Here is a 13,340-nt window from a genome sequence, read left to right on the forward strand (position 1 = left end):
GTATTTGCATTCAATGCATGTCAGTCATGCAGAGTGATTGAAGATGGAATTTTTTAGTTCCTCGCTCTACTACAACTTTAAAGACTTACTTAGTTATTATTGGAAAGGCAGATTTATGGAGAACAGGAGAGACAGAAAAGTCTTCCATCCACTGATTCACTCCTCAAGTGTCTACAAAAGCTGGAAATGAGCTTATCTGAAGCCAGGAGTTTCTTCTGTGTCTCCCATATGGGTACAGGGTTCCAAGGTATTAGGCCATCTTCCACTGCTTTCTCAGGTTGCAAACAGGGAGACGGATTGGAAGTGGAGCAGACAGGACACAAACTGTCGCCCATATGGGCCCATATTAAGTCATCACACTGGACTCTCTCTACTAAAACTTTAGCCTGTGTTTTTATTTATGTTTTGCTCTAAGGTCCAGGTTTGCCAGCAGGTAGGGGCTTTTATTGTTTCTTCATCCTTGTTCAGGAATATTAAGACTCAACAACATTCACTACAATCATTAGTATATTCCCATCTTTGGGTCGGTTTCTTGTATAATCTTGAATCCTCCACTGCTTAACAAAGATTATATTCATAGAGAGTAGAGAGGTTATATATTAATTCTTTGTATGGTCATCATTTTTATTCCCATCAAATTCTAACATTTTTCCCTTTTTTAATTGATACTTCTGGGGTTGTGGTGGCAGTATTTGAAGAGTCTTTCTGATCTTGACAAATCAGTGTTCTGCATTATATTTGGATACACATCTCAGTGTTGTTCCTACTATCAGTTTGTAAAATCTATCTCTAATAAAGGTACAAACTTACTGTTACTTTTTTCTTTTATTGATTTATTTTTTATAAAGCTACATATTTGTTTTCTACTTTTTATTGGAATGCAGATTTACAGAGAAATGGAAAATGCAGATTTACAGAGAAATGGAAAAGCAGAGTGAAAGATCTTCCGTCCCCTGGTTTGTTGCCCAAATGGCAACAACAGCTGGAGCTGAACCAATCCAAAATCACTGATTCCTATGGTGGACTGACTAGATATTCTTTTAGCAAATTGAGTACTTTAATATTATGATCTCTTCTTTTCTTCTTGCAGTCAGATTTATACTTAAATTCTATATGCATGTTTAAAGGGTTAATAATTTTGTTTTTAAAATTAATTTTAATTTTAATTAATAGTTATCAAATTCAATGTGATTTATGGAAGGGATTCTGAGAACATAAAGATATTCTCTTCTTTCCTCCCTTCTTTCTCTTTTCTAGATTGGAATGCCTTAATTTTGTTGCCAATTTCAACTGCTCTCACTAGATTTTCCAGTATTTCACTGAGTAAGACTAGTGAGATTGGACATCTTTGTCTTGTCCAAATGTGAGGAAATGATTTTGGCTTTTCCCCCATTTGATATGATATTGGCTGCTGGTTTGTGATATGTAGCCTTCACAATTCTGAAGAGTATTTCTCCTATACCTAATTTGTGGAGGACTTTTATCATGAAAAGATGCTGAATCATTTCCAATGCTTTCTCTGCATCTATTCCTGTGATTTATGATGTTTATGAATTTCTGCTTCTTGAACCACGCTTGCACTTTTTGTATAAATCCCACTTGGTCATGATATAAGAATTTTTTGAGGTGGTTTTGGATGTGATTTTCTGAAAGCCGTTTTGGGAATCTTTGTATCTAAAATGATTAAAAATATAGGTCTATAGCTTGTGTGTGTGTGTGTTGTCTTTGATTTTAGAATCAAAGTTATGCTGTCCTCATAAAAATAATTTGGCAGAGTTTCATGCCGCTCAATCCTTCAGAATAGTTTGACGCATATTGGACTTACTTCCTCACGAGTGTTTTGTAGGATTCAGTAATGAAGCTGTCAGGCCTGACTTTTCCATGATGGAACAGTCAATCTCATTGTTTGTTTTGAGTTTGAACAGGTTATCAATAGCTTCTTGATTTAATCTCAATAGATTGTGTGAAGCTAGGAACTAATCTACTTTGTTCATTCTGCTATTTAAGCTCTCAATTCTTTTTGAAACTTCACTGATTAAATATTTCATTGTCAAAACTTCTTTTTGGATCTTTTCATGGAGTTCTGACTCATTAGCAATATTTTCATTTGTGTCCCTCATTGTTTGATTTATTTCTTTAACTTTTCTCTCTGTATTCTCTTGTATCTCATTGAGCTTCTTTACAATCCTGATTTCTATATATATCACTTTATAGGTTTTCTTCAGTTCAGAAACTAATCTTGGAGGATTATTGTGCTATCTGTAGGTGCCATGCAACCTTGTTTCTTCATGTGCCCTGTGACATTTGCACATCTGGCATACCTGTGTCTTCTTTATATAGTCGATTTTACAGGAAAAAAAAACCCTTCATGTTTGTTGTTGTTTTGGATTTGGTTCTAGCTGAGACTATGAGTGTAGTCTCTGACTTTTTTTTTGTCTTAGTGTCAACTGTGTCTATAAGTAACACAGTGATACAACCTGCTACATTTAATAGGGATAGAAGTATGGGTTTGAGACAAATAAGAGTTTCCTGGGCTGCATATCTTTGGCCCACAGAAAGTTTTGTCAGTCTCCTTGGGAAATCTGATAGTCAAGGCCTTGTTCCTGTGACCAAGTGAAAAAAACATGGCTGTGCCCTTGCTCTACTGGCAAGCATGAATGATGTTGTAGCTTGTGGCATCAATTAATGTGGCTCTAGGATTGGGTGACACATTGAATCCTTCTTGAGGTTCTACAAAGGAAGTCCTACTGCTGCTATGGCTTAAAATTGCAACAATTCTAGTCCTGCAGGGAGATGTGAACAATCTAGTCCTAGGGGGATGTAAACTGAAACCTATTCCAGTCCTGCAGGGTGACTATGAGATATGCCAGAGATTTTATTTTGTAAGATATGATTCTACAGAGTGAGAAAATTTTAGTGGCACTAAGAAATTGAGAATGAATTGTTACAGTCTGGATACTGTGTGTGAGATCTCTCAGGGTGGGAACTGATCTTTGTGTTACTTGATTCTGTTGTTAACCTCCTGCAGATCAAGTAAATCTGGTTTCTCACATAGAGTGTATGGGCATAGCTCTGAGGTAAATGCTCCCAAACTCTCACAGGTGCAGGATGCCTGGGATCTGTCCTCTGGCCCACACATCACCCAGACTTGACTGCAGCACAGGCAGGAGCAGAACAGAGCTTGCTGCAAGGCTTTTTGTGGCTGAGTAGGTGAGGGAGGGAAGGCAAGAAAAGTAGAGTGGCTTCCCTCTTCCCCACATGTCATTGTTCAGATTCCAATCAGTTCTCCAGGTTTGAGTTTAGAGAGCCAGCGTTTGACTGTAGAATAACCTCTGAGCTAAAACATCAAGTGGCAGGACATGCGGCAACTTTTGCTATCTTGAGGAGGCAAGATGGGCAGCTGGCTGCGTCACATGGCTGTCTGCAGAGATGTCTGATGTCTTTTCGCTCACATTGACTTCCTTTTACTGTTATTTTGTTTTTACACTTCTCTGTAACTTTGTGTCAGATCTCTGGAAAGCAGTCCTTCCTTGGTTCTTTTCATATTCCAGAGCAGCTTAAGTTAGTGCGACTCTATCCTTCAGCCAGGAGCAGGTTTTCTAATGCACCCTTTGTAATAATGACTTTTCTACTACTTTGTCTAGAAATATGTTTGCTAATAAAGTAATTTCACATGAAAGATTTGTTTTGTGAGGATGCTCCTTCTTCACAATATATACCATTCTTAAGTAAGGTATAATCACACCGTTTTATGAGGCTAAGAGGGACATGTCCACTGGCAACTCCAAACTTTTGTGGAGTCGAGTGGTCTTCTACATTGAAGTTGAAAGCCTGGTCAACTCAGGGCTTCAGTATGAGTTATATCTTCAGTAGTTATGTAAGAGAAATTACATGAGCATGTACTTTATTATCTGGCCACTTTGTGGATTTTCTAGACAAGGGGTAGGAAGGTTAGATGATTCTGTAAGATGATTTCTATTTGCTATGTCACCGCTATATTATTATTTCTGTCATCTGTATATTGCCGGACTTGAAGTGTGAGCTCATGTGATGATGTGACACATAGATTTGGAGGTATTAGAAACAGACACCGACAGGTAAAGCATGATTATGGTTTGTAGCAGAAGTATAGATTCCACAAAGGTTTGGTTAAAGAAACTGGCGAGTATAGCCACACTAACTTAAGCTGCTCTGGAATATGAAAAGAACCAAGGAAGGACTACTTTCTAGAGACCTATAAGAAAAATGAAATAATACCATCTACAACCAGGTGGTCCCAACTAGACACCATTATGCGCAGTGAAATGAGTCAATCACAAAAGAACAAATACCATATGTTCTCTTATATAAGGAAACCAACACGGAAAGTGTAACTTCAATAATTCTATCCATACTGTTTTTTTTTTTTTTTACTGCATTCTGTGTGTTTGGATTTTTTTTTTTATTTCGGCTTGGTTTATTCCAAATAATTCTTTTTCTCTTGTTGAATTCATCACTGGCTTATAGGTTGCATGGTGGCATCATTTTCCCCAAGAGACTTTTGTGTTTCCTTTTTGTCACTCATGTGTTGGTTACTCAGTGGTGCGTTTTTTTCATGGTGCTGTAATTTGTTGTTGATGTTGTTGTTGTTATTGTGGCTGTTCTAATTCATACCAGTTGTTTACCTTGTTTCATGGCTTCCCACTTATGGTAATGTACAGCGATGGAGTACTGGGGTCTATCATACACAGACGTGGTGGTACAATGGAACATGCATCCTTGCTTTCAGACGAAAGATGGATTCCCAATGAAACTGTTGCGCATGTGTAGACAATGGGATGCTGGACCGTCTGACATTGTCTGTACCAACAATGTCGGGGTACACTTAAATAAAGGACTGATAGAATTATGATTCCTTATGAAGGACTACACTATTGTAACAAAATGGGGGAAAAATTTGATGGGAGGTGGGAGTTTGAGGGGGAATACCAGACTATATGAAATTGTACCACATAATTCAGAATTCAAAATAAAAATATATTTTAAAAAAGCAACAGAAAATAAATGTGTATGGGAGCAAAAAAAGGAGGGGAAGGAAACCTGCAAACAATGCAGTACCCTCATTTGTAACTGCCATACATTGTTAACTTTGTAGGGCAGATGGAAGAAAATGTGTTGACCCACTTGTTTCAGCTGTTCTTATGTGATCACAGCATTGCTTATATGGATTGTGAAACAAGGGATGAGCTCATAAAAGGATATTAATGTGTCATTTTTATTGAGCAAAATAGCATTATGGAAAAGGTGATTTCAAAGGCACATGGCTCTTTCATTACAGCCTTCAGGGATGATGTTTGATCACTGAAAACAGGCTGCTTTGTTCCATCTTTCTCTGATGTTTGGCATTATCATGAATGCATATGCTCCAGCTTGGAAAGGATCAGTTTGTAAAGATTTAATAGATTTTAGACTTGCATATTCAAAATCCGTTTCTTATGGTTAGGATGAAATGAAGACCACTTTAATATATATTTCTATCTATACATAAACATATTTCAGACATTTATCTGAGAAAAATATAAAAAGCACTAATACACATTATGTATATTTATTCTGAAATTGTGAAAATGGCCTTTTATGAATGTATCACTTTATATTACCCATGAGGAAAAAATACCTTTCAGAGGCATTGTTTTGGTGGTCACAAAGCATGATTAGTTTTCAATTCCAGAGTTTGAGATTCACTCTGTGTTGCTGTTATTTAGCTCAGACCAAATGTTTTAGTGCTGGGTACCTGTGCAAATTAACTTCTCTCTTGATTACAGAAGACCAAAAGGGACAAAATAATGTTAAAGATTATTATTTCTATCAGGTTCTTTTTCTTGCGAACCAAAGGGAAGAAATGTCTTTTATTCTTACTTATTATAAAGAAGAAGCTTGGCAAGAGACGTGAAAAGTCAAATGCTTTTCGTGTCGTGGCTGAAACTTACAGAATTTTCTCCACAGAGAATTCCCTGGCTTCTAGTCTCTGCCAATTGATATGTAATCCCATGCAAGTTTGTCTTTTTGAGTTTTAAGTGAGCCTTTGAAAGAAGGATGCCATTCCCAGTTGGCCAGTTGGATATACATTACATCTTACTGTATAATTAAACACTCATTGCATTGAAATTAAGCCCAGCAGGCATCAGGTAAAGCAGGTGTGGCTAAATTATGCTCTATTTCATGTGATACAGAAACTCTCTTTGTATCACTTCCCTACAACAATGTTTCCCTTTCTCGGTCCCCACTCAGTCTCCTCCACCTCAGTGACACAGGCTGCGTCCTCTGCATGGCAATTCCTCCTCCTCTAGTTAATTTTGCCGCAGTCTAAAAGCAGAGGTTACTTTAGTTACACACCTTTTTGCCAAAAGCAAAGATTTACAAGCCTTAATGTACTTAGAAACCATCTGGGGATCTTGTTAAAAATGAAGATTTTAATTCGCCAGGGCTGGAGTCTGACAAAGAGTATAATAAGGTCCCAGGTGATGCACCAGACCACACTTTGGATAGAGAGTACCTACAGTACAACTGACCTCTTATTAAATTGTTTTTTTTTTTCCTGGACACACGTAACCAGAAATATAAATTCCCTGAGATTACTTCTGACTATAAATAGTTTTTGTTTACTGGCGATTTCATGAGTACTCTGTGATTGTGGGCCTCCTCCACCTTTCTAAAATCCTTGTTCACATCTGTCATTTATTTAGATTGTATATAATACGTATTTAATTATTTATTTATTTCATTAGTTTGAAAAGGAGGCAAACACACAGATTATTGTTCCATCTCCTGATTAACTCCCCCTATGCACACAGTCACCAGAACTGGGTCAGGCTACATGCAGGATCCCAGAACTTCATATAGTTCTGCTATGTAGGTGGCAAGGATCAAAGTACTTGAGCCATCAACTGCTAGCTCCCAGGGTTCACATTAGCAGGAAGCTGACTTAGAAAGAAAGAAACAAACAAACGAACAAAAATCCAGGGACACAAATCAGGTCCTGCATTATTGTGGCAGCTTAACTGCTCTGCCATATGACTATCCTTAGATTAGATTTTAGATAGAGCAATCCACTGAAAGTTTCCAGGGTATATCAGATTTTTTTCACATCTCAGTACCTTATCATTCCTGTTTTCTCTGCCTGTCCTAGCATCTTGATACTTTGTTTACTTATAAAGTTCAGTTATGCTTTCATCTCCTCCAGGCTTCCTTCTCTAATCTCTTTGCCATATACTTACCTAACGAAATGTATCTGACATGTTCCCACAATGCCTTATAGTTCCTATTTTATAACTTTTTCATAATCGCTTGCAATAGTCTGCTTGCCTATCTAGTCTCTGTAAGACAGTCCTTGTGAGGAAAAGAGATTATGCATTTTATCTCTTATACCTACTGCCAATCATAATGCCTGATACATAAGTAACATTTTATTTAAATTTACTGAATGACTAAAGGGAAGTTGACTTGTTGCACAAAAAAATCTGTTATATTTTCTCTCATAAAATCAAATTCAAATGGAAGTGATAAAAGCCATATTCACAAAAGTTAGGTACAGGGTGAGATAATACTGAAGATATAAAATATTAGTGTGTAATTAATTTGTTAAATGAGAGTCATAGCAGAGAATGTGTTGTATCCATTGGGATACAGTTGGACAGTGGATTTTCAAGTAATTTTTTATTATCTTAATTTGTTCTATAAATTATTTGAACTTGCTGTTAACTCTATGTATTTGATGTCTATACCTATAATGTCATGATACACTTGAATAGCAGAGTGCTGGACTTGTGACTGTTGCAGAAGGGCTATATTATTGTAATACTATAGGGGAAAACAGTGTGTGGGGGAAGGCAATTGGGAAGAGTAGGAATGGAAATCCCTCGGCCTATGGAACTGTATCATGAAGAAAAAAAAAAGAAGAAGAATTAAGGAGGATATAAACACGGACTCATATGTGGGCAAGGAATGGTTTGGAAAAAGGAGGATGTCATGGATGTGTTACTCAGCCCAGGGAACAGATTAGCATGTCTGCGAAAGCACTCTTCACTCACTGAGTGATGGATATCATTCCTTCTACTTTGCCTGCGAAATTTATTTCTGTAGAGGCACCAATGTCTTTCCTGTCCTCTGGCTTCTGCTGGGTTGTGGATCATAGGAATTTTGTTGTTTTTGAAGGGGGTTGCTGGTTGCCTAGAACTGGTTGTGCCAATAAATAAACTGTCCCTACACTAAACCTACTCGAATTATTCTGCGAATGTTCTATGTCTATGGCCCCATACCACCCTGAACGCGCTCAATCTTGTTTGATCTTGGAATGCTCTAGAACTTTTTGCTCCTGCATTTATATTTAGTGCAATAAAAGGATATAAAGCATTTTAAAAGTAAAGTTTTAAAAGCCTCATCAAATAACTTAAAGTTCTTTTGTTTTGTTTATATCTGTCTCTAGTTGACTGTTCAGTTGTAAAGAAAGAATATGCCAGAGATAGTCTTGAGTTGTTTCCTTTTTTAAAAAAAATTATTTATTTTTATTGGAAAGACAGATACACAGAAACAATGAGAGACAGAGAGGAAGATCTTTTGTCTGCTGATTCACTTCCCCAAGTGGCCTCAATGGCCTGGCGCCTCTTCTGGGTCTCCCACGCCGGTGCAGGATCCCAAGGTTTTGAGCTGCCTCCACTGCTTTCCCAGGCCACAAGTAGGGAGCTGGATGGGAATCAGGACTGCCAGAATTAGAACCGGCATCAACATGGGATCACAGCGCACGCAAGGCACGGACTTTAGCTGTTAAGTCATCGCGCCCGGCCTGTTGTTTCCTTTTTACAAGTAGATGATTGACACTGTTTGCCTTTTTCTTTCCTGTTGTCATCTTCTGATTCTTTCGTTGCTCACTACCCATGAACAAAAGGATGGATTTTTTTTAAAAAATAAAAGTAAATTTAATGAATGAAAAGTTTAGCTTTCACATTTATGTTTAAGAGTTCCTCAGGAAGGAGACAGAATCATAAACTAAATGAGGTTGCCTTTATCTGGCTTGGTTTGCCCCTTATTGCCATAGAAATATCATGTTTTGTTTCCAGTTTACTAAAAACCAAGAGACAAAAGTGGGAAAAGTCTTATATTCATGATATGAAGGGAACCACATCAAATAAATACATAAATAAGGCTCTCCTGAGCAGTTCTTCAGATCTTGGACTGCATTGCACCTTACTTTTGGTACTTACTTTTATCATTGTTGTGTATGAGCCTAATTCAGTGACCCAGAAAAAAACTGATCATAAATTTTAGCAGCAGAAGACATGTTTGTAGGTTGACCTTAGAGAGATGAGCTATAAGTGTTTGGAAAACATGAATTCAATTTATAGTAATAAAGGAAGTGTTTTTGCTTTCCGAATGGATGGAGTGAAAATCTAATATTTTTTCTGTTGTGCTCTAAACTCTTTACCAGACTTCATTAAATTCAGCCTCCATACGTAGCTAAAGAAAGGTACTGAGTATAAACGTTTATCTGAAATTTTACACACTAGATTTAGTTTTCACTTTGTAATAATTTTTTTGAAAGCTATTTTCCTTTTTCTCCCCCCCACCCCACAGGCTCCATTTATGAAATGTTTGGAAATGAATGTTGTTTGGCAACGGGAGATGTGATTAAAATTATTGGTCTCAAAATTAAGAAGATCATAGCTGAAATTTGTGAACCTATTGAAGGCTGCAAGTCTCCAGATTCATTTGAGCTGCCTATGAATTTCCCAGGTACAGTTGCTATTGTCTCTCATTCAGGAAACTATACTGTTAGTAGTTACATACATCTGCACAAGTGAAAATAATGCAAAGTGACAGCTTTTCGTGGTGAAAAAAATTCTTACGGCTGAGTCTCTTTAAGAACTAAAGAGATTGCAAGTATTTTCTAGATTTTGAAATAAACATACCTTAAGAATTAAATTTCTGGGAGTCCTCTTTTTATTAGGGAGTAGAGATGCGGTTAAAGATATCTTGACAATATGATACTATATTTTCTATCTTTACTTATAGCTAAAATTCCACGATGTACTTCAATAGCAGAATGTTAATCTTTTAACTGTACTAAAGGACTATACTACTGTAAGAATATGGGAAAAATGATGGGAGAGAAACTGGGGAGAGAAAAATGAGGAAGGAGGGTGGAACCCTTATGATGGAAAATAATAAAAATAATTTTAAAAAGAAATAAATTTCTTTTATCAGAAAATATGTTGAGTTCAAACTATGCATCACTGAATGCTAATGAGATCAGCTTATCAGAGCTATATTTTTATAAGCTGTACACAAGTGGCTAACATAACTAAAATGTGTCTACTTTTGGTTTCTACATGCTGTTACTACAGTGCCTTTGATAAATTATTGTTCCTACTGATCTACTGGAAGTCTGACTCTTCTTTATCTCATTAATTGCACCCAGAGCTCCAAACAGATCAAATATCACACTACCTAGAAACTTTTGCTCACCTTTATTGTACTCTAGATATCTCTCTGTTTTTAAAAAATATTTATTTATTTTTATTACAAAGATCTATCTATCTATCTATCTATCTATCTATCTATCTATCTATCTATGAGAGAGAGAGAGGAAGATCTTCTGTTACTCCTCAAGTAACCACAATGGCCAGAGCTGCACTGATCCAAAGGCGGGATCCAGGAGTTCTTCTGGGTCTCCCACGCAGGTGCAGGGTCAAGGTTTTGGGTAGTCCTCCACTGCTTTCCCAGGCCACAAGTAGGGAGCTGGATGGGAAGAGGGGCTGCGCCCATATTGGATCCTGGAGCGTTCAAGATGGGGAATTTAGCTGCTAGGCCACTGTGCTGGGCTCTAGATATCTCTCTTTTATGTTGTAGTATTTGGGGCACTATAGAATGTACCTTTTTGGGCAGTCATTTATTCTTTCCTTTTTCTGTCCTGTTCTAAGGATCAGAGGTTGGTAAATTTTTCTTGTGAAGAGCCTGTTTGTAAATATTTTAGTCCTTGCAGCCAGATGGACAATGTTACAACCACTGAACTCTGACATTATATATTGAAAACAGCTAGAGATTGTGCATGAACTGATAAAATAGAACTTTATTTATAAAAATGAGTGGCTCATAAGATTTTTTCCTGTTAAATTTAGTTTGTTTACCTCAGCCTAATCTGAAACTCCCTGGTAGATGAAATCACATACAAAACTTCATATTTCTAGTACCAAGTACATTTTCAGTATAATATGCTACATAATTATACATTGAATGAAAAATTGGTAGCTGAAGAGAACATCTTATAATTATTTATGATTCAACATGTTTCATGGTATGTTTGAGGTATTGTTAAGTTCTATAGGAGACTTAATAAATAACTTCAAACTCAACTTTGAATTCTGTAGTCACTATATTTCAGTTTTCACTCTCCTAGTGTTATCATGACCAGTAAGTACTGAAATACAGTTCGGTTAAAGAGATTAGAGTGTTATTTGGCAGGTAGCAAGGGATTTCAAATAGTATCTGCTTTTACTATTATTAAGATAATTAAAGCTCTCTCTTTATCAGGTAAAGCTTTTCACAGAATGTGATAGTTGATGATTCCTGGAAAATAAAAATATATCAGCAACAATTTGTAATATTCCTTTGATTTGAAAACTTTCACATTGTTCAGTTCTATTTCTTCATTACTCCTGTCATTTACAATAATGGTTCTCAAACTCAACTACACATTGAAATCATCCAGTGATCTTAAAAAATATTGATGCCCAGGCCGCTATCATATGTCTTCTGATTTATTTGGTCTGGGATGAAACCTGGTCACCAAGATTTCTAAAAGCTGCAAGGTTGATACCAGGGATCAGCCCAAACTGAGGATGATGGCTTTATTAGAAACCTTTCCTAAGTACTCCAGCTGAGTCTAACAACTCCCTTTTTGAATCATTATAGTCTTTTATGTCTCACTCATCACATTTATTATATTTTTCTTGTAATTGAGCTTATGTATATACTTGTCTACCTAGCTTCTCTATTTAATCAATCAAAAGATTGCTTATTGCAGAGTCTGAATGTTATTTATTGACATATTTTTAGGATGTCATACAAACTTGCTTTTTCGTGTGTGTGTGTGTGTGTGTGTGTGTGTGTATTAGCTTCTACAATATAAGAGAAAATATGTGGCTTGTCTCTCTGGGTCTGGATAATTTCATTCAGCATAAAGACCTGTTCATTTGGTCACAGCTGTCTTTTATGGCTAATTAAAAATATTCCATCATGTATCTACACAACATTTTTTATGCAATCGTCTTTTAGTGGAAATCAAGATTGCTCCTATATCTATGCTATTGTGAATTCAGCTACTATAAACATGGAAGTACAAATAGCATATTCATGTTGTGAGCTTATTTCTTTTGGCTATCTCCAGGAGTAAAATAGCTGGGTCATATAGCAGATATATTTGTTTTCAGGGAAATATCCACATTGTCTTCCTTAACTGCTGCACCAATCTGCATTTCCACCAACAATGTGTTACACTACTTTTTCTCCATAACGACACCAACGTTTGGGGAAGGGGGTGGTAGCCATTCTAACCTCCTGCTTTGGTGAGATGATAGCTCACTGTGCTTTTTATTTGTATTTCCCTGATGGCTAGTTATCATGAGCGTTATTTTACTGCGTCTGTTGGCGTTTGTATTGCGTTCTTTGAGAAAACTCATCTTCATATCCTTTTGCAATTTCCTAACGAGACTATTTTTGTTGTTGTTGCTGAGTTTCTTAAACTTGTTAGATATTCTGAATAACAATCCCTGTGAGATGCATAGTTTAAAATATTTTCCCTCGTTTTGTCAGTTACCTCATGATTTGGCTACTTGTTTCCTTTTCTGTTCAGAAGCTTCTTAACTTGATGTAATCCCCCATGTTTTTATTTTTGCAAGGATTTGACCAAGACATTTTTTAGGGGACAAATCAGAAGCTGGTTTTTGGTTGAAGTATGAGTGGGGTACTAAGCTTCCGTTATATATTTTTGGTTGTGAGTGATATATAACATCATGTTTTAATGTCTTTATCTTGTCACTTCAAAACACATCCAAATATATTTAAAGAAATAAAAAGCTATCATTCCAGTTCTCTGTAGGAAAAAGCAAAATGCTTTAGAAGCACGCATAATTTGTTCTTTTAAAAGACAGCTCTGTTATTTGAGCCTTTTTGGGAGCTACAGAACATACGATTCTTGCCAAACACAGCTAAAATATATCATGCTACTTTTTTGTTGATTGCACTATTTCTGTAGATTGGTAAATCACGTGATGTTTAGTTTATGATGAAGTTCCAAATTTCTTTAT

At 36.5% G+C, this 13,340-nt stretch overlaps 1 protein-coding gene across 3 annotated transcripts in view; it reads left to right on the plus strand.

The window, feature by feature from the left end:
- The window catches only part of THEMIS (thymocyte selection associated), a 218,801-nt gene that overhangs the window by 51,582 nt on the left and 153,879 nt on the right, over positions 1-13,340 (plus strand). For all 3 annotated transcript variants that reach the window (XM_058677084.1, XM_058677019.1, XM_058676980.1), the window contains exon 2: positions 9,610-9,768. In XM_058677084.1, the coding sequence (XP_058533067.1) occupies positions 9,610-9,768 (159 nt within the window). The remainder of the gene's footprint in view (positions 1-9,609; positions 9,769-13,340) is intronic.

Source organism: Ochotona princeps, chromosome 1 (genome assembly GCF_030435755.1).
Source record: "Ochotona princeps isolate mOchPri1 chromosome 1, mOchPri1.hap1, whole genome shotgun sequence".
NCBI classification, from domain to species: Eukaryota; Metazoa; Chordata; class Mammalia; order Lagomorpha; family Ochotonidae; genus Ochotona; species Ochotona princeps.